The following is a 19,829-nucleotide window of genomic DNA, read 5'->3' as shown; positions in this document are numbered from 1 at the left end:
TGAGTCAAGTAAGAAAAACATAACAGTGGCTGTCCTTATTTCAACTGTAGTTACTTTAGCATCTTCTGAAGTAGCCAAAAGCCAAGGAGAGGTAAAGAAAGAGAAGGGGAAGCCTTAGAAATCCTGCTGTGGCATCCTAACTGCATGTCACATCAATATCCGCAGAGCTGCCCAGCCTGCAGAGCTCTATGTAACTATAGCCATCCCTGCTGTCCCCGGACCAAGCGAGCCAATGCCCAGGGACCAGGTACTACTGTGTCTCTCAGTTTCACTCCCTTCTCAAGGAAAAACTGCTCCAACTCTGCAGGACAAGAGCCAGGCAGAAAAACTAGAGAAGATGAGGGTCGTACCATTCCCATATCCTTGTGAACTCAACAGCAAGCATCCTTAGGTACAATCTCCCCAGTATTTCCTGCAGAGCACAGACTTGCTACCACATGGACTTGGCTATAATTCTGACTTGCTGACTTAGGTATTATCAGAGATACCTGATGCAAGTGATGGCTTTACGTGGATCAAGCTGACACTGGCTGGTGACACCTGGCACAATAAATGGGTGACAGCTACAGAGCAAACCTGATACAACAGAAGAGCAAGCACTATGTATACTACAGGGAATAGCTACCTCTCATAACAGTTTTCCATGTTTTCACAGAGTTCAACAGACACACTCCAATTATGAGAAAATTGCCTGAAGAGAAGCACAAAGGCAACTCCTCTGGAAGACAGGTACAAGTGTGCATGTGTACACTCACATGCAAAACAAGAGAAAATGCTAAGCAAGGTACTTCTATTGGATTGGGTTACAATGTAAGACAACATGTACAAATGTATTACATGCATCTTTGGATGACCCTTTTCTTTCTGGAAGACAACAAGAGCTTCAGGGAACTGACCCAGTAGCTGCCTCACAGCTGCAAATAAGTGGAGTGAAGCAGGGAGTGAGCTGAAGTATCTTCCTGCCCTAATTTAGGTGTTTCCATGCACAGGAGGCATCTAGCTCAGACTAGTAGTATTCTCAAAGAATAAGGACATCTTAGAGTTGAGCTCCATGTGAATCTCAATTCCTCTACTGGTAACTGATGAAAATTTCCAAGTCATGTTGGTTTCAAGGACAGATGGGATACATGGGTCTGCGCTATAGTGGCAGAGAGTTGGTTTTTCTTACTATCACATGCCCCAAGTTTCACCTAATATGACAAGTTGAACTCCTTCTGAGCTTCTTCTGTGTTCAACGGAGCCCGTGCTAGCTGGCTCCAAGATGGACCCAAGGCCAAGGCCACCTTGGCCAAAGCTATTTGCACCAGCAGTGATGGTAGCACCTATACAATATTTAAGAAAAGGAAAAAGAAAACTGTTCAACTGCAGCTGGAGAGAGGAGTGAGAATACATGAGGGGAACAACTCTGCAGACACTCAGGTCAGTGAAGAAGGAAGAGAGGAGATGCTTCAGGTGTTAGGGCAGAGATTATCCTGCAGTCCCTGGTGAAGAACACAGAGCAGCAGGCTGTGCCTCTGCAGCCCAAAGAGGTCCATGGTGGAGCACCTGCAGCCCCTAGAGAACCCCACACCAATAGAGGTAGATGCCTGAACAATGCTCTGGCCCCATGGAAAACCTGTGCTGGAGCAGGCTCCTGGCAGGACCTGTGGAGAGAGGAGCCCATGCTGTAAAGGGCTTGCTGGCAGAACTTATGACTTGTGTCCACAGGGGAGCAGCCTGTTCCTGATAGACTGCAGCCCACAGAAGGGACCCATGCTGGAGTAGTTTGTGGAGAACTGGAGCCTGTGGGAAGGACTCATGTTGGAGAAGTTCATGGAGGACTGTCTCCCATGGGGAGGGACTCCATGCTAGAGCAAGGAAAAAATGTGAAGAGCCCTCCCTCTGAGGAGGAAGGAGTGGCAGAGACATGTGATGAATTGACCACAACCCTCCCTCTGCACCTCCCCTGCACCACTGCAGGGGAAGAGGTGGAGAAAACTAGAAGTAAAGTAAAGCCCCAGAAGAAGGGCGGGGTGGGAGAAAGTTGTTTTAAGGTTTTGTTTTGTTTCTCATGATCCTACTCTGATTTTATTGGTAATAAATTAAATTAACTTCCTCAAATTGAGTCTGTTTTGCCCATGATAGTAACTGGTGAGTGATCTCAACCCATGAGCCTTTTGTTATAGTCTCTCTCCCCGTCCAGCTGAGGAGGGGAGTGAAAGATCGGATTTGGTGAGCACTTGGCATCCAGTCAGAGTCAACCCAACACACTTAACATCTTATCTTGGCCTCTTGCCTTCACTAATACCTTTCTCACTTATCCACTCACACGAAGATTTCTTAGTTTCCCTCTGCCATAATTAGATAAGTTTACCAATGTGTTTATTTATTTTTAGGTAACCTCTAAGCAGTCCACTCTGCCCTAAATGACACAGTGAACATTCAAGTGCAAAGCACTAATCCTAGCTTTCTTCTTTTTGTCTGGAAAGGGCTGAAAGGGTGGACCAAAATTCTTGAAACCAACTGAAAATGACCTGTTGCCATTCAGGCCAAAAGTAAAAACAAAATATTTTCTTTTCAACCTGGTTCATGACAAAACAAATCTGCATTACTTTAAGAAACAGTAATTGTGAGAATGATGTCAAGTCAAGGGGAAAAAATACTGAATGAATATGTAACACACATATTTAAACACACATAACAGCATATACATTCAAATCATCATCATGGCTAGGCTTCACGAACAAAGATTTGAGAAGGGCTCTACCCACGCTTGCTACAAGCGCGCTGATGGCTAGAAAGGCCAATATGAGATAGACAAGTCCGGTTGCAGAAGGCACAGCAGAAAGACTCCCCAGGTGATATCGACGAGACGCGATTCTTTCTGCGTTGTCTTTTCTCCTCGAGAGTGATCCTGCGTGTGTTCTCAAAAGCAGCAGCAGCGTTATAGATGGTGTGTCTGTCTCCAGGCCTCCCGATTGGAGGCCAGGGTAGACCAATGGTGATGATCAATATGGCCAAGGCTGAGGGATTGTTTCAGGCAGTCCTTGTACCTTCTCTTCAGGGCTCCTCTCTTGCGGTAGCCAGTGGCAAGTTCCCCATAGAGCACGATCTTAGGGAGGCGGTAGTCCTGCATCCTGGAGACGTGCCCTGCCCAGCGCAGCTGTGTTCTCAGCAGCATGGCCTCAATGCTCGTGACTGCTGCCTGTTCAAGGACAGACGTGTTGGTCACATAGTCAGTCCAGTGGATGTTTAGGATTGTACGGAGGCAGCGCTGATGGAAGCGTTCTAAGATTGCAAGTGGTGGTGGTAAATGACCCATGATTCAAGTACAACCTATTAAAAGATGTGGTCCAGGGCAGAACTGCAACTGTTTACCCAATTTAAACCATTGTTTATCTTTCCTCAGGAAGCCAATGAGCCAGAACATTGAAGAATACATATGTGTCTTATGAATCTTACAAATTCATCAACTCTGGTTGCCAAAACCTTGTGAAGATCTACACAGGTTGCATTTTAAGCAGACTACTTGTCTGCTTCCTGACTTGCAAACCAAACTTATATATACCTTTCTTTAACTGAGATAAGAATTCTGTTCAAAATCAGAATAAAATATGAAGCAAACCTCCACACAGAGTTGTGCCAACTGTGTGTTTTCCCATAGGCTTCACTTCCTCCTCTGAATAGTAGTTCTTCACTGCTATTTGTATGGCATAACTTGAAAATGGCTGTAGGTTGTCTAGGACAGCGATAGCATCCTGAAATTCCTGTAATTAGAAATCAGATAATAAACACGCATTCTTAGAAAAGAGAATATGTCATATGTCAACTCAAACATCCGTCAGTGAAATGCATGATAAAAAAAAAATACAGTAGTTCTTTTATATTGTAATACAGTTCGGTGTTTAAAAAAAAAGAATGTTAAAATCATGGTTTGGGGAATAGGTCACTACAGAAAAGAAAGCACATACCCAAAAACAAGCCAAAGTGTAATACCACACTATTCAATGGCAATTCAGGAAATGGCAAAGTTAAAAAAAAATGTAAGAAAAAATTATTAACAGAAGTACAACTACCACAAAGCACATAAAGGCAAGCTATTTGGTTGCTGGACTGTCTGAAGAGTTATTTCAACAGGTTAATATCAACCACAACCACTGATTTTACAAGTAGAAACTGAAGACTTATTTTAGTAGGATTTTAGCAAAGGCAGGTTGAAAAGTAGAGGAGTACTTGCACAAAGGAAAGCTAAGAAATCTACCACTTACCAAATACCAGACAGAAAAGTGAGTTACTGCTGGGACACAGAAATGGAAAAACTTACTGATAGAAAGTTACAGAATGGTTTATAATGTTACTACAAGTGATATCATATTCCCTGTTTATATGCGGTATCACACCCACTATTTCTGTTCTGAAATAGTCATACCAATGTTTTCTGCTGTAGAGCAGACAAACAGTATCTTGAGCTCCTGCAGGTGTCAGTCATTTGCCTGAAAAATACCAGGTATGTTGGTGTAGGCTGCGTTATGCCAGGGCACAGCTGCTGTGGTGTGACGGATGGCAACCTTAATGTAAAACTGGTGTTGGTCGTAGCAAGGATAGTAGGTTCCTCGGTGTCTGGCAATAGGATCAGGCATCTTTTATCTAATAAAGAGATCAAAAAAAATTAAAAAAGGTAATTATGGCTGGATCAATCCAAACTTGCATGGGATCTTCGCACCAGTCTTAGCAGAAAGCATAACCATGAAGTATTCTCTCTCCTTTTACAAACCGAAAGAGAAGGAAAACCCACCTGAATGTATTTTATTTGATGACATTCATGGACACAAAAATAGTGGTCACCAAAGGAAGTCTCATTTATGTTTCATAAGACACAGCTTTAATAAAGAATTTATGTTCTTCTTTAAGCAGAAAATGGAAATGCAAATTGTAGTTACTGTGTTATCAAGGGCAGTAAACACTGACAAGCCCAAATTTCCTTGTCACAGAAAAGACAGATATGCAGAATAGAGAGTACCTTTCTCTAGCAATTAAATGTTTTTGGTTTTGGTTTTGGTTTTTTTTCCCAAACAGCTTTCCACACGTAAAGAACAACAGGGAAGGAGAGAAAAATTTTGGAACTAGAAAAGGAGTCTGTAAGGAGAAAGCAATATGAAACTACACTCTGACAGTTAACAAAAAATAACAAAAAAAAATCCTCATCACTTGATGTACTTTTAAAAACAAAATAAAGTTATATTGAATGGATTTCCTGCTAAGAAGGAAAAGATTAAGGTGTGTGCATAGGGAAGGTACAAGGATCAGTGCTTGTCCTTAGGCCAGAACAACTGACCTCATGGTCAAGATTTTTTCTTCCTAAATGAGCAACCCTGACATTCCTACCAAAGTCAGGTTCATGCATAGAAGGGAAAGCAACTAAAAAAAGTATGTTTAACAGAAATAGATGTAAGGTTAAATCTTTGTCAATTTTATATCGACCTAGACTAGTAAAACTCCCATGGGAAAAGTCCCAGATGGAATAAAGAATTGAGTCACTTTCAGTGTTAAAGTTTATGTCAGGCGGTTCCATAGAAATGTGTTTACCCTGACAAGAAATCCTTCACTACATATTCAGTCCCCTTCCTTATAACCCTGAAGAGAAATCATTCTCTCAGAGAATCTGAGACAAGACAATAATTTTCTCCGAGTACTTCTGATGTGTCAAATGATCAACTGACATCACATCTCTGGATGGCAATTAAATAGGTTAGAGTGAAAGGAGACTCTAGCAGTACTCCTTCCTCACATCACTAAAGCAATAAAAAGCATGTCAGTCGACCCAGATGGTCCTTAAAAACATCACTTTTCCACACATACACCATTTGCTTTCAGTACTGAGAACTTTCTTTGTCTTATTTTAGTATGTTCACTTACTTTTATTTTAAATGTGTGTGAATAATTCTCTTTATTGCCCTCCTACTCAGATGCCAAGGTTGTATATTCCTCCAAATATATTTGCAGCAGTCAATGTAAATAAGAAGAGCTCTGTAGAAATCTCAAGGTAGAAATAATCCACTTGGACTGAGAGTTGGTTCCTCCCTCTCTAAATCAGCTAAACCTGAGGCTCTTGCGGGAAACCCTATCCCCTGGGGACAGGGATTCTGTATCAGGGCCAAACCAGGCTCCTGCACCAATGCCAAACCCACACAGGTCTCATGGGAACAAACATGCCCAAAGTGCTGGTAAGAATAGCCTGTGTATTGGTAAGAGCAGCTGCAGGCAGGAATAACACTACTGGCTACCCAAAAGAATGTGAAATTGTTTTATTCCAATTAATTTCATCTTGTTAAAATATTCTCTTGTATATTTGTCAGGTTTTTTATACAGAACTGGAATTAAAGAATTATTTTGAATATATTCAACACACTAGTACTGTTCTAACCCTCTGCATTTATAAAGATAATCCCTATGAATCCTAATTTTCAGTTCTAGGTATCATGAATCTTAATTTTCTATTAAAACTAATTTTTTTAATTTCTTTCATTATCATTATACAATGGTTTGTTTAAAATACCAGGATTTCTACATGAAGCTTGGGTCTATTATAATGTAACCTATAATTGTCTCTCAGGTATTTCTTTATAAATAATTTTAATAATCGGAGTCTTATCTCTTCGTCTCTGGAAGGGCAGACCTTTTTATTTCAGTTTTACATACTTGTGAACAAAACCAGAAATCTGTGTCATAACAGGGGTTGTTCTCAAACTCTTACTACAACCGTCTGTGGAAGGCATTTGCTCTTTTTCTGTGCTTTAATGTGCATCACAGTTTCTAAATCTCCAGGTTTGACACAACTGTGAAAATAGGCATGGTTTGGCATTAAGAAACATGGGCAATACTAATCATCATGCCTTTTCATGTGATCTAACACAAAGCCAGTCATCCAGTCATCCTTTTAAAAATATGCAAATTGTTTCTCTCTAGAAGGTACCTGAATCCATGAAGCACACTTTGCATAAATACACATAGCACCATTGGCAATTTAAATACCATTTAAATACATGTTTCTGAAATAAATTGGTTACATTTACAAAACAACCCAAATCCCCTCTACCTGGATACAATTGTGCCGCTGAGCTGTAAGCTAAGATTTTTAGCTTGTGATTTTGTCTCTTGTGAAGGAAGTGTCTTGTGCTTTCTTTATTTAGTAGCCAAATTTCAGTGTATTCCTTTGTTTCTGCACTCCAGTATATAAATTTCTTATCTGCAGTCAAGCTGCCAATTTTCTTACCTGTAGGAAAACATTGCATAGTTAAGTTTTATAATCACAGAATCACAGAATATGCTGAGTTGGAAGGGACCCACAAGGATCATTAAGTCAACCCTGAGCAAACAATTTTACAAGAGTAGATGGGTATTTGTATTCACAGTGAGTCAACATCTTGGCCATAGTGTATCTTCAAAGATCACCCCCTGAAAAGAGATTTCTGATATTTTCAAGTAGGTCTCATGAAGTTGAGACACTATTTCAATTTACAAGGGTAGATTTGAAGGGTTTTTATTATCATAATTATGAGAACTGTAATTCTATCACCAAACACAAGAAATGAAACACGAAAGTGAGAGTTCTCTACAGAAATTTTCATCTTTTTTCCAAGATGTAAACCACTGCGATCTGCCATCTCCTGGGAACAATTAAGACAGCTCCTCTAGTAACAGAACAGGTTTACCAGCGCTCCTCCAGAACTGAGCTGAAAACCGAGCAACAAAGATTAGGTGTTATTACAAGAATTGAAATATAGATAAGTTGTCATATGAGACCATATCTTCATGAAGTACCCTCCCCACATATTGAGGTCTGCAATGCCATTTTCAGGCATGACTTAATACATTCCTGTATATTCTCACTGAGATAAACTCTAATAGGTGTAGATAATATGAAATCCTAGCAAAATAATGTGTTAATACTCGAAGTGAAATCTTTTGACAGGTAGCATTTGAGGCTGTAGCATCTCATTTGATTTACATCTTACTACAATACATACTTGCATCACACTGCTCTTCCTCCCAGTTTGTATCAACGTGGTACACAACTGGAAACATAGAACACAACCATTTTGTCCATATTGACTAAAGATTAATCAGTTTTATAAATACTGTGCTCCATGACAGTAATTTTTGGAAACAAACATTGTTTGATGTAAGAGACAGCAAGAATCATAAACTACCTAGAAACATAACAGAACACTCAGACCTTGAAAACTTGGTATTTTGGTAACTCTCCAACAGTGGCAACCGTCCACATCTGAGGCCCATATTTCATCTCTTCCTCTGACAAAGAGAAGCTGGGGATTCTTGGAGTCAGACACATCTATACTCATAGGTCTTCCTAGCTCTGCTTCTGCCACGTTACAGGTGCAGTAGTTCCTCATCTGTTCTTCTACCGATATGTATCCCAAAACGTGGTGCACCGTGTTATTCAGAATATCGTAATAAAACATGCGGTTGCCATAATCGAGCTCTTCCATCCAGTACAAGCGGCTATCAAATAAAATGGATTCCTTACAGTAGAAAAACTTCAATCTGAGCAATCTGCCCCAAGTGCAGTCCTGTGAGTTATTAGTCAAAAGCCTCCCAACCCTTTAAAATGAGGTAACTACAGCAGTGCACTCGCAAAGTGATTCCAAGTGCTTACTGGTTATTTTTGTATGGAAGGTCACAATAACTGATTATTCCAGATAAAGTGGTTACTGCAAAAAATTTTTGTCTGGTGCTGACTTTCATTTGCATTACTTAAATGGAAGAACCTGTCAGTATTTAAGTATGATTTGAAATCTTTACTCAAACACAGACATCTTTTGAAATTAGATATGACCAAGCTCAACTAGCTGTATAAACTAGCTACACCCCAAAATTTCAGAGATTTACATAATGCCAAAGACTCATGTACTATAAAAAGTCCTTTTTGATTCTTAACAGTTGAAGATTTAATGAAAATCATGTTTAAAATATGCTTATAAAAAGTTATTGGTAATATATGCCTTACCTTAAGAAAGGATATGACAACAGAGATGATATAGTTGAATTACTTTTGCCCAACTGCACATCCAAGGCTTTTAGAGATTTTTTTTGGAGCTCGAGATAAATAACAAATATTTGAGTTTCATTCCATGGTGTTTTCAAGGCAAGAAAGAGATGTCTTGCAATCCAGTCCACTGTTATGGCTGTGACATTGTGAAGATATGCATCTTTGAAAAACTTAAGAAAAAAATAAAAACATTATTAAAACCGTTTAAGAGCAGAATTATCCAACCTTATGCTAGAACAATATGAAATTAGATTTGTTTCTGAGAGAAATGTCTACTTGGGAAGTAGAAGTCAAAATATAAAGAGGCACCATGGATTGAAGATTGCAATATTTTTGTACAATTGGAAACTATTGTTTCAGAAATATCAATTATTGCTTCCATATTGCTTTTATATTCTTGACATTAGAATGAAATGAAATTACATAAATTTGATACAAAAATACATTTCTTGTATTTAATAACGTGAATTTTAAATTAAATATCTGATTAAATATCAACAAAGTAGATGTCAGTAAAGCTATTTGTGATTAATAGGACAACTTTATCAACTTTACCCACTCATTTTGACTTTTTCAAAAACATAATTGGCCACAAAATAATGACAATTATGGCCACATACTTTCCTAGATTCTCTCAAGTAAGGGAATGAACACAGAAATACCTGAAACTTTGAAGCATTCTGCATATTCAGAATAAAAAGAGAATCTTCTATGATATGGTATGCTTTGTCATCATTGGCAGTATAACAGATGTCCTTTACATTTGTTTTTGCTGGAAGTTCCCACATGGTATGATTACTGTCTATGTCGGTAAGAAACAAGTGGTTGGCAGTAATAGTTATAAGAGTTGGGACAGGGAAAAGATCTGGAAGGAAAAGGACACAGCAGAATTCATGAAAAGCATTCTAGATAATCACAATAATTCATAAGGAAAGCAACTACAAGATATAAATAAATTATGGCCCTGCTCTCAGTAAATAAATAAATTAATCAGGATGCCTTCTTGTCATCACAATCAATTCCTCAGATATTTTCCATGGCATTGTGGATGTTTATCTAACAAATTTAAGCATGATAAAGCAGATTTGCTCATTTAATTTGCTTTAACAGCCCAACTAGAAATAACCTATGATCTCTAGTAGGCCTCTAACTCTCCTGGTTACTATTCACAACCTAATTGGAAATATTTTACGATCTCTAGCAGTACGCAGATTACAAATCAAAAGCCACTGTTGTGGAGTTGCCTAGAGTTCCTGGAGTTGCCTAGAAATGTTAATTTAGTGTAGTTTTGAGGAAAGGCTTGAAATTCCTGAAATTTAGTCTAATGATAGTTAATATGTCCATTATTTCATGTCAGAAGCTGTAACTATTTTCTCTGTGGTGTCTGCTGTAAGGTGGAACAAATGTCACATAGAATCATAGAATCAGCTGGGTTGGAAAAGACCTCTGAGATCAAGTCCAACCCTTGATCCACTACCACCATTGTAGTGTTGGAGTTATTTATCAGATTACCAAATTCTTGTACTATCAATTTCACCAGCTATTGCAAACAAACCATGAGATGGCAACTAAATCATCCATACCTGCTGAATTCCTCTCTACCACTTCAGACAAAGGTCCTGGGCCTACAGAGGTGAAGGCTTGCACCTGTGGGACAGGAGATTGTTATTTATGTTAAGTGAGAGCATAAATGATTGCATTTGAAAGTCTGTAAAGTCATAGTTAATGAAAAAACCAGTAGATCCTATGTCTGCTCACCCAGGAACATATGGGTATGCTTCTGTTTGACATAAGTACTGGTCACTTCAAAGGCGACATTCAGGTTTTGACTATGGCTATGAAGAGAATTTTAAGCAGTGGGCTACACAGTGACAATCCATGTTTTGTCTAACAATCAGAGCTCAAAGGACTCCAAACAGTCCTGCCTCTTTTCCCAGCCTGGAGCAATTCCTACTGTTGGTTGACTGTTCAACCAACACGGTGTTCTCCCCATCAATACCTGCTCTATGGTCTCATGCTTTTAACTTGTCTTTCAAGCACACATTCTGTGTGTTCCAAAGCTTTTATCACAATGAGACTATGACTTCTTGGCAAGTTTAAAAATGGAAATTTTTTTTATGGAAGCTGTTTGAGTCCTTGCAGAAGGTACAAGCTCTTGACCCAAGCCCAATACCATCTCCTAGGCAAACACATCAGACAGCACTGATAATATCTACTGTCTAACATGACATAAGCCTAATTTTTCATACCTGAAACCTTACTGTGAGGCTGGGAAGCACATCCTGGAGAGAAAAATGCATCAGGCTGGTTTTAACATTGATTACATTCCACTCTGTGGAAGTGTCAGCAGTGCCAGTCTGATTCAATAATTGATAGTAAATCCTGAACTGCGTTAATACTCCATTGTGCCTTTCAGGTCTGTCCCACCTGAACTCCACAAGGACTTTCTCATCACTTTTATGTAGGTTATGTTGTAACATGTATATTCTAGGGTTTGTAGGTGCTGAAGGAACTGTATAAAAAAAAAAATAAATAAAATCGCGGAACAAATACTCCTATTAAAACACAAACTCTACCTCATAATTAACTCTTTTAGTTTAGATTTTAACTTGCCTAGCAAAAAAAAAAGAGCTGTATAAACAGAAAAAAATGCACTCCTGCACTGAGATGGGACATATCTATTTACCCAAGTCCTGTAGGTAACTATGGAGCTGAAACAATCTTCACAACACAGAGTGTACTCTGTCTCCTCTTCTATGCACTTCAAAATCCATTGTATCTCATAAGTTTTTTCAGTGCTCCAGTCCCTCAACACTATATTTTAGCTAACTTAACTTTGACACACATAAGAGAAAAAATAAAAACTGAATCAAAAGTAAAAATTGCATAACATTTACTAGAAATCTAATAAGTAGTTAAGATACTGCATGCAGCCTTTGATATTCATTGTGATGGATCTCAGTTCCTCTTCTTGTTCATAGTCACAAGCACATGGTGGATATGTTGTCATGCATTATTTGTTCTGAATTCTATTAGTGCAATTGTGTGCTTTTATGTGTGCAATAGATAATTGCCAAAGATGCTCAGAAACTTGTCCTTGCAACTCTGCCTACAGCTGGCTAGTTCTGAAAGCTGCTTATCCTTCTCCAGGGTTTCACTTGCTGACATAGACCTGGCCCCAGCACCCATTACAAGTGAGGAATGGGATTTAAAATTTTAGTACCTCCTTCAGGGGCTCGAAGAGATACAGATGTCGTCGGAGCCTTGCCCCAGTATGTGTATGGAGTGACGGTAAAATCAAAGAGTGCAAATGGTTCCAGCCAATCTACTTGGTAGGATGGCACTGTCAGGTTATGGGAATGAAGGCACCCTTCACTCTTCAGAGACTGTGAATGAAATAAAACAGAACAAAATAAAGGAAGACTTTTTTCTCACTCAGAAAGACTTTCAGTTTTCCAAGATTCCCTCAGAAAGCTGAGCTTCTCTTCCTGTGAGTGATCATTGTTTCACCATCTCCTGTGGCACTGTAGTGATGTGTAGCAATGTGTTAGCAATCTGCCCTCTGAATTTAAAGAAAAACTTGCCAAATACACTAAAATTAATTGTGGGTGAGGGCTAGATTTCACTTTCAGGCAAAGGCCATCCCACTGTCAGCTCAGAGGACACTTCTCTCTCTGAGTTACTGTGAAAGGCTTTCTCACACATCTTTGAGCACTGTGAACTCCTTCCTTGGCTCTTCACACCCCAGCTGCTAGCCCAGAGCTACTGCTAAGCCCGTGTTCTTCCTGTGATGACTGCAGTGATGGAGAACCTGGACAACTTGCATTCCATTTACAGTTTAGTTTTGTTCTTGACCGATTTGTAAATGCTGGAGAAGAAACAAACCAAATTTCTGTATAAAAATAGTTATATCAGCAAGTAGATGCAGTAATATACGTAGATAATAGGGAGGGATTGCATGAATATCCTCACTTGTAGAGCTTTTGATCCCACGCAGTAAAAGACATCTCCCCATTCCACCTTTGTGGAGGGACTCCAAGTGATGTGAAAGCTTGAAGAATTTCCTTTAATCCTGAAGGAAGACTCTGGCACTGCATCTGGAATCACTTTTGGTGTAAAAGACAAATTTCCTGTCCATAAACAGAAGAAATAATAACAACCTAAAGAATGTGAGGAATAGGTAGACTTTTCAAATGTGACTTAAAACGTTAAAGTACTATGGAAAATCCTATAACTGTCTTAAATAGAAACAATAAATAACACCATCAAGTATTCTTTTTATTCATACCCATACCATCAGCTTTATAATTGCACATTAACTAAGTATATCCTAATGTATTTATTAAGGAATTGCACTTGTCCTCATCCTTTGTCAAATACCTAAAGAATTTCAAGAATGAAGAATTACAGGCTGGCAGTGAGGAGTTATTGATGAGTTTAGATAAAGAAAATAACGTACCTGGCAAAGGTTTAAGTGATGCGTGAACAAGGGTAAAGGTTGTAAACTCTGCTGGTTGTGAGAAGGGAATGCTAAGGCTCTGATTTACTTCCTGGGTTGAAATGAACTGAAGCCTATTAATCCAGAACAGACGACCACTGTAGTATTCCAGTGCACCTTGAGATATTTCTGAACTACTCCATGCTGCAAATTCTCTGATGATGCCATTGCCACAACTGTGAAAACATGCATGAAATTAGCAAACTGAAAACACAGGTGTAGAGAGAATAGATTTATGCAGTGTTTGACACATTTGGAAGTTTCTCGTAATTCAAATTCTTAATACTTATGTAGGAAACAGGAAAACAAAAAGTTTTCTTTAAGCTCTTTAAAGCAGAAAACTTTTCAGAATATGAAACATTGCAGAAACACCTGCAAAAAAACCTAAACAAACAAACCCTTTTCATTCCCTTGATTTCATTGGAAAACCATTAAAAAATTGTTTAATATTCTGATGCAGAAAAATGAATATTTTGAACAATCAGCTCATCTTCTCTCAGGAATTTCACCAAAACAGAGTCTACTTTACAGAATAAGATTAATTCCACTTCATTATAGTAGGAACCCAGATGAATTTGACACTGCTAGTTTCCTTCTTTTATTTATTAAACTCTATTAATATTTTCCTCCACTGGGATCACTGATGATTTAATCTGCCATGTATATGGTATGTCAAAACTTAAAGACCTTTTTAGGTCCCAATTTATCTTCTGTGTAAGAGAGTAAATATGTTGTTAGAGGCATCATTTTGCCATCTCAGATATGTCTTTAAGTTTAGACATATGTTATCCAAAACAAATTTGGAAAAGCTTTGACACACCATCAGGTCCATTAGGGTGGATTACTTCTAATCTCTGTATTCTGGCATGTCAGGCACAGTGATTTATGGTGGCCAATTGGTTCACAGTGGGGCTGCATGTTCCAATTAAAACTAATCAACATATTTTTATTTTTTAAGTATTTACTATTAATCATATCAAGTCTAAAATGAGTCAGAAAATTCAGCTGATTCCACACAAAGCCAGCCTGCAACATTATAAGCACATGTAAATACAGATGCTGTTCAGACAATTTTAAGAAGTTTAATCTGATGATTGAAAAAAAAAATAGTGGTGTTCTCCATATGGAAAGGAACAAAACTATAGTTCACAAACCACCACTCATCATACACTTGGCACTTAGAGAACAAATTATCACTTTTCTCAAGGTCTTTGTACGCATTCAAGCTAACCCATAAACACAGTTTTGTTATGTTTTGTCTTTTTAAACTTCACCATTTAGGAATAAAGTAGCCATTTCATGTTCAGGATGATCAAGACAAAAGCCTGCTGAGTACTGATTGCTCAGATGAGAAAGTGGTGTCAGTTTGAGTCCTGAGCTTCATGCAAGATGAACAAGTTACAGAGCTCTAGGCACTTGGAAACTGTCAGATGTCATAAAGATAAAATAGACAAGAAATGGTGATTATTTCCTAAAGCTAAGTCTAAACATTAATGAGCATGATCTCAGTTAAGCTGAGCTTCCACACTGCGTTTCTCTCACTGTAAGAATGTGTTACCAACCATCTCCACATGTAGTTTGCAGTCAGCCAGCTGTGATCATTAGCTCTTCTTTTTGTTCACTGTTAAATTAGTAAATAGTGTGTCCAGCATTAGACAATTTTTTTTTCTTAAAGAGTATCACAAAAGCTAGAATATACTGACTTTCTTAACCCTGATATACATTTACTTACTGTTCTTTGCAGAGAGAAGCTCTGTATAGGTTTAGACATAGACTATCTTGCACAAGCCAGTAAAGAAACCCTTGGGTGAGATCCAAAGTTAAACCAACCACCTAAGAAAAAACCAGTACAAATGGCAATTTGAACACATTTTCACTTCTGACGTAAAAGCCCTTAGGCATAACTGTTGTCTAGACAACTTCATGCGTGGGTATTTATTGGCAAAAATAACATTACTACCATGAATGTTTATTCTAACACAAAATGAGGTAGCTCTAGAAAATAATCAGGTGCTTGGTGTACACCTATTTATAGCAGCTGATTATTTTCTAGATAGCATTTTATTAACACCTGTCACAGTGTTCATCCCTGGACTATCTGAGTACTTCAGATAGGATGGCAATAGTGTACCAAGTGATTAATGGAACTACCTATCAAAATCTCTAGAATGCCTCCAGTATTTTAACAATCTTTATCTGAAACAGGTAGTTGATATCCAATCTGAAAGTCAGAATCACCTTTTAAAAGAAGTGTTTCAGATCTTTTGTCTTTATTTTCTGGCTTTGATTCTATACATAGAATATATAATGTGTTGCATTACTTACGGAAAATAGGTGCAAAATTTTTATCGATATATTTCATTGAGCAGGAAATTTAAATATTTACATTTTAGTAAGTAATACATTATTTTCAAAAGAGGGGGTGTGCAGGAAATTAAACAATCTTCCTGTTCATTCCTTCAGTGTTTTATCTTCATTTAAGTGAGGTGCAAGATATTATGTTTATTTTTAATAGGATTTAATATACAAAATAGAGCTTTCTTGCTTTTGCAGTAAACAACAGATTCAATACCATATGCAACAGTAATAGAAATCAAACATCTAATAATCTGTTCTCCAAATAAAAAAGAATTTGCTTCCACAAGTTAGTCTGCTAAATGTTATCAAGTTTAGTCTATGTTACATCATTAGCACAGCTTACAAATTGTTAGGGGCCTCTCTGAACATGTTTTCCAGCAGCTCTCAAACTTCTCATCCAAACACTAGTTGTAGCTATTCTTTTATAAGCTTAAATTTCCATTATGGATGTAAGTGGAACAGCCTTTTTTTCACCTAACTCTTCATTAATAAACTGCAGAAGATGATGACAGGAAAGCAAATGCTATATCACTTAGTTGTCTGTTGCTCCTTATGTAATCACATTCTTGACATATTTCTGTTGACATTGTATGTCAGAAAATCAAAGTTTGAATGATTGCTCCCGTAGGTTGTCCTGTTAAAAATATCTCACAGCATGTATGTGCCTGAGTGTAAATTTAGTCAACCACGTTATATTTTATCCTGTTTACCTATTCTCCCTCCTATGCTCAACACCAAATGACATTTTCCTGAATTTATCTTGCTTTCTTTAAACATTTGGGCTTTTTGTCCTTGCCCCATTTTTTTTCTGCCACTGTTACATTTTCCCATAGGTGTGTCCATTTTCTTTCTCCTAATCCCTGGTATCACCATTAATAAAAGGCAAATAAATAATTGTACTATTCATCTTCAGGAGTCAGAAAGTAATTTAACATCTCCCCTTCTGTTATGCTTCAAAAACAGAAAAACTTTTTCCAGTTCATGAGAGATTTTAGTTTCTGAACACATTATGTAGTTGTGATGATGTAACGTAACTTAACATCATAAGATACAGTATAAATTTATCTATTTGAAATACCCTTTGTCTAGAAATACTATGAGACGACACCCAGAGGGTCCTGGCCCCTTCCATATAGTGCACTTTGCTGTTTCCTTACAAATGACTTTTGTTCCAGCCACTGTACAGCATAAATGGCTTACTAAGTGCTTTGGAAATTCTACAGCAGGTCCTAAATTGGTATAAACCAGAACAACTCTGCTAAAATCAATCAAGCCATGTCAATACACACTAGCTAAGCTAAACAGCTTACTGAAAAATAAAATAATTGTCATAATAGGTTCTAGTTCCTGCCAAAGAAATTAGACTTTCAAAGCTCTGCCTTTGTATCGGTTTAGGAAACCTGTTGTTTTCACAGTAGTCTCTTCCATTCCTATTCGTAGCGCTCAAGCTAAAAGTAATACCGGTAAGTTATGTGGAAAATATGTTTTAACTGTTGAATAACAACAATTAACAATTATATCTGTGTTTTAATACTGAGGTAAGAAATGCTCTCTCCAGGATAAGGAAGGCAGATACATGTTAGTACTTGTGCAAACATGTATTTCCATCTTTATGCTGAGACAATAGGATCAGCTCAACAATACTGCCATTAAAGAATGTTGTGCTGCCCTTCTTTTTCTGATGGGTTTATTTTGGGGTTTATTTTAATGAACAAACACCTGTAAGCTATAACTGGTCACTTCTCAATCAAGGCATTTTTAATTGGCTTTTTTCCTGTATGCATCACAGCAGGAGGTTGAGTTCAGGAAGTCAGTGCATAGATTAGGGCAGCAGAGAATCAGGAGAGGAGACGCTTGCTTGTAGGAGGTGTGAATAAGTGGATGGTTGAAGGCTGATATCACTGACATAGAGAAAGGTGCAGAAAAAAATGACAGGAGCAGACAGGCAGTCTTATTGCTGCCAAGGTTCTTGAAAAGAGGAACAAGAAATTTGAGGTTAGCACGAGGAGATTAAGAGAAGCAGGTAGTGAATCAATAGAGAAGGACAAGGAAGGTAGTGTTTGCCACTTAGAATAAACTGCAAATTGTGAGTCCTTTGAAACAGATCATTTGGAAAATATGTGATAGGTCTAGGTGTGCCACTGAGCTTGCACAGCATATATTTTCCCATGAAGACACCAGTCAGCTTCAACAGAGAGGTGGGAGGCTAACACTGGAAGATATTTGACCCTTTGCAGCACAGACATTTCTGTCATGTACAAAAGCTCTCCATTTCTTCTGTATTAAGGTTTACAAGTAGAGTAGGTGCCACACCAGAAAGAACTTTCCTTCTTCCCAAGCCCTCAGGAATGTAACAGAGACCTGTGAGATTAGCTGGTCTTTTTGAATGTTAATTCCCCTTCATGGGCTAAACCAGGCCTGGCTTTTTTTTAATAACTGGAGGAACACCATCTTCTTTTCCTTTGGGAAAGGAAATTGAAATGTTCTAGGGAATGATACAAAGCTAACCAAGAAAGACGGACCTCTAAAATTGTAATGGGTTTTTAACAGAGAATCTGGCATCAGGTAAGATGGGAACACAAATGGTATAACAGATGGAATGAAAACAAGGGCTTCTTTATACGGAAGTGTGTTTTAAAGAAAGGTCTTTCAGCAAATGATAGATATCTGCTGACCAGTTCTGTGGCAGTCAAACTATGCCTCACTCCAGCACTCGGGACAGAGGGTACAAGCCGACACAGGCTGTCGTTTGAGATGAGGAGCACTGAGCTCTCCCTTGAGAGAGACCCCATAGAGTAAAAGCAGCGCAGTAGATGGAACAGTCCCTCAGCCTGACCTGCTCAGGACACAGCCTAAAAGAGGTTGAAAGGTACACTGGGTCTACAGTCCCAAATACACTGATACCCAAAGTTCTCAAGTCCCTTTTAAGAGAATAAGGGATTCACTTGCCAGGGAATTGGGTCAGCCATCATTTTTCTTCTAGGTATGTGGGAGGAAGGGAAGAAGAAAGAAGGAGGGAGGGAGAGATATGCAGCTGCTAAGACCCCAGTAAATCTTTTCATGAAGTAGATATTTAGTCTCAGAGATTCTTCATTGCCTAAGCAACACTGAATCCTGCCTAGCAAGAAAGAATACAAATCCTACGTGGAGGCAGAAGCAGGATGGATTTGGAGAAGACAGCAATGGTCTATGAGGAACCAGCACTGAATGAAGGTTTTAAGAGACTTGATAGGACTTCAGAGAGGGTGAAAGGAAAAGAAAAGGCATGAGAGAGATCAGCAGAGATCACAGAGGTTGTCTGTGCAGGCCTCAGAGCACACAAAAATGTCTTCAGGTAGGAAAGGGAGGTTAATGAACTCCCACAAACTGCAAGGTCTTTGATGAGCCATAGATGGGAATGGCATTCTCTATTTGCCCTCTACCAGCCTACTCCTGCATGTAGGAGGAATATTCCAGCTAAAATGATAATCCCCCATATCCCTTTTTTCCCCCTATACTGTCCAATGTCTTTACTCACTCTTGTAAGAAGCCCCTTCTCCTTCTCCCTGAGGAGCTACTCTGCTCTTCACAGCCTTCTGGAGTTCCCCATGAGCCTGGAGCAAAGAAAGAGGCACCAAGCTGGGGCCAGACCTGCATCTGACTTGGGCAAAGGATAAAGAGAAGATGGGGAAGGGAAGGGGTGGGTTGAGAGAGGAGACCCTTGACAATTCTCAAATTATGGGACTTGCTGTTCCTGGCACCACAGGAGGGACAGGATGAGGCAGGATGGAGACTGTCAGTGGCACCCTCCTCAGCACTGTGGCAGAAGCAGCAGAGAGCTGTGCCAGGCCTGAGCAGGGACCAGCTGTGCTGAGTGCAACTATGGCACCAGCTGCCATCCCCCCTCTCATCAGCACAGACAAAGCCTGTCTCTACAGCAGCACC

General features: G+C 38.8%; 1 protein-coding gene across 1 annotated transcript in view; it reads right to left on the bottom strand.

The window, feature by feature from the left end:
* ROS1 (ROS proto-oncogene 1, receptor tyrosine kinase) overlaps window positions 1-19,829 on the bottom strand; it is a 74,289-nt gene that overhangs the window by 34,138 nt on the left and 20,322 nt on the right. The window contains exons 18-29 of the mRNA XM_050315396.1: window positions 15,280-15,380; window positions 13,509-13,723; window positions 13,015-13,179; window positions 12,273-12,434; window positions 11,299-11,561; window positions 10,633-10,696; window positions 9,712-9,914; window positions 9,008-9,219; window positions 8,216-8,502; window positions 7,076-7,252; window positions 4,409-4,626; window positions 3,605-3,746 (exon numbers count right to left, since the gene is read on the bottom strand). Of these exons, the coding sequence (XP_050171353.1) occupies window positions 3,605-3,746; window positions 4,409-4,626; window positions 7,076-7,252; window positions 8,216-8,502; window positions 9,008-9,219; window positions 9,712-9,914; window positions 10,633-10,696; window positions 11,299-11,561; window positions 12,273-12,434; window positions 13,015-13,179; window positions 13,509-13,723; window positions 15,280-15,380 (2,209 nt within the window). The remainder of the gene's footprint in view (window positions 1-3,604; window positions 3,747-4,408; window positions 4,627-7,075; window positions 7,253-8,215; window positions 8,503-9,007; window positions 9,220-9,711; window positions 9,915-10,632; window positions 10,697-11,298; window positions 11,562-12,272; window positions 12,435-13,014; window positions 13,180-13,508; window positions 13,724-15,279; window positions 15,381-19,829) is intronic.

Source organism: Myiozetetes cayanensis, unplaced genomic scaffold, assembly GCF_022539395.1.
Source record: "Myiozetetes cayanensis isolate MyiCay16 unplaced genomic scaffold, myiCay2020 scf2-11, whole genome shotgun sequence".
Classification (NCBI taxonomy): Eukaryota; Metazoa; Chordata; class Aves; order Passeriformes; family Tyrannidae; genus Myiozetetes; species Myiozetetes cayanensis.
This window is presented reverse-complemented; position numbering and strand designations above follow the sequence as displayed.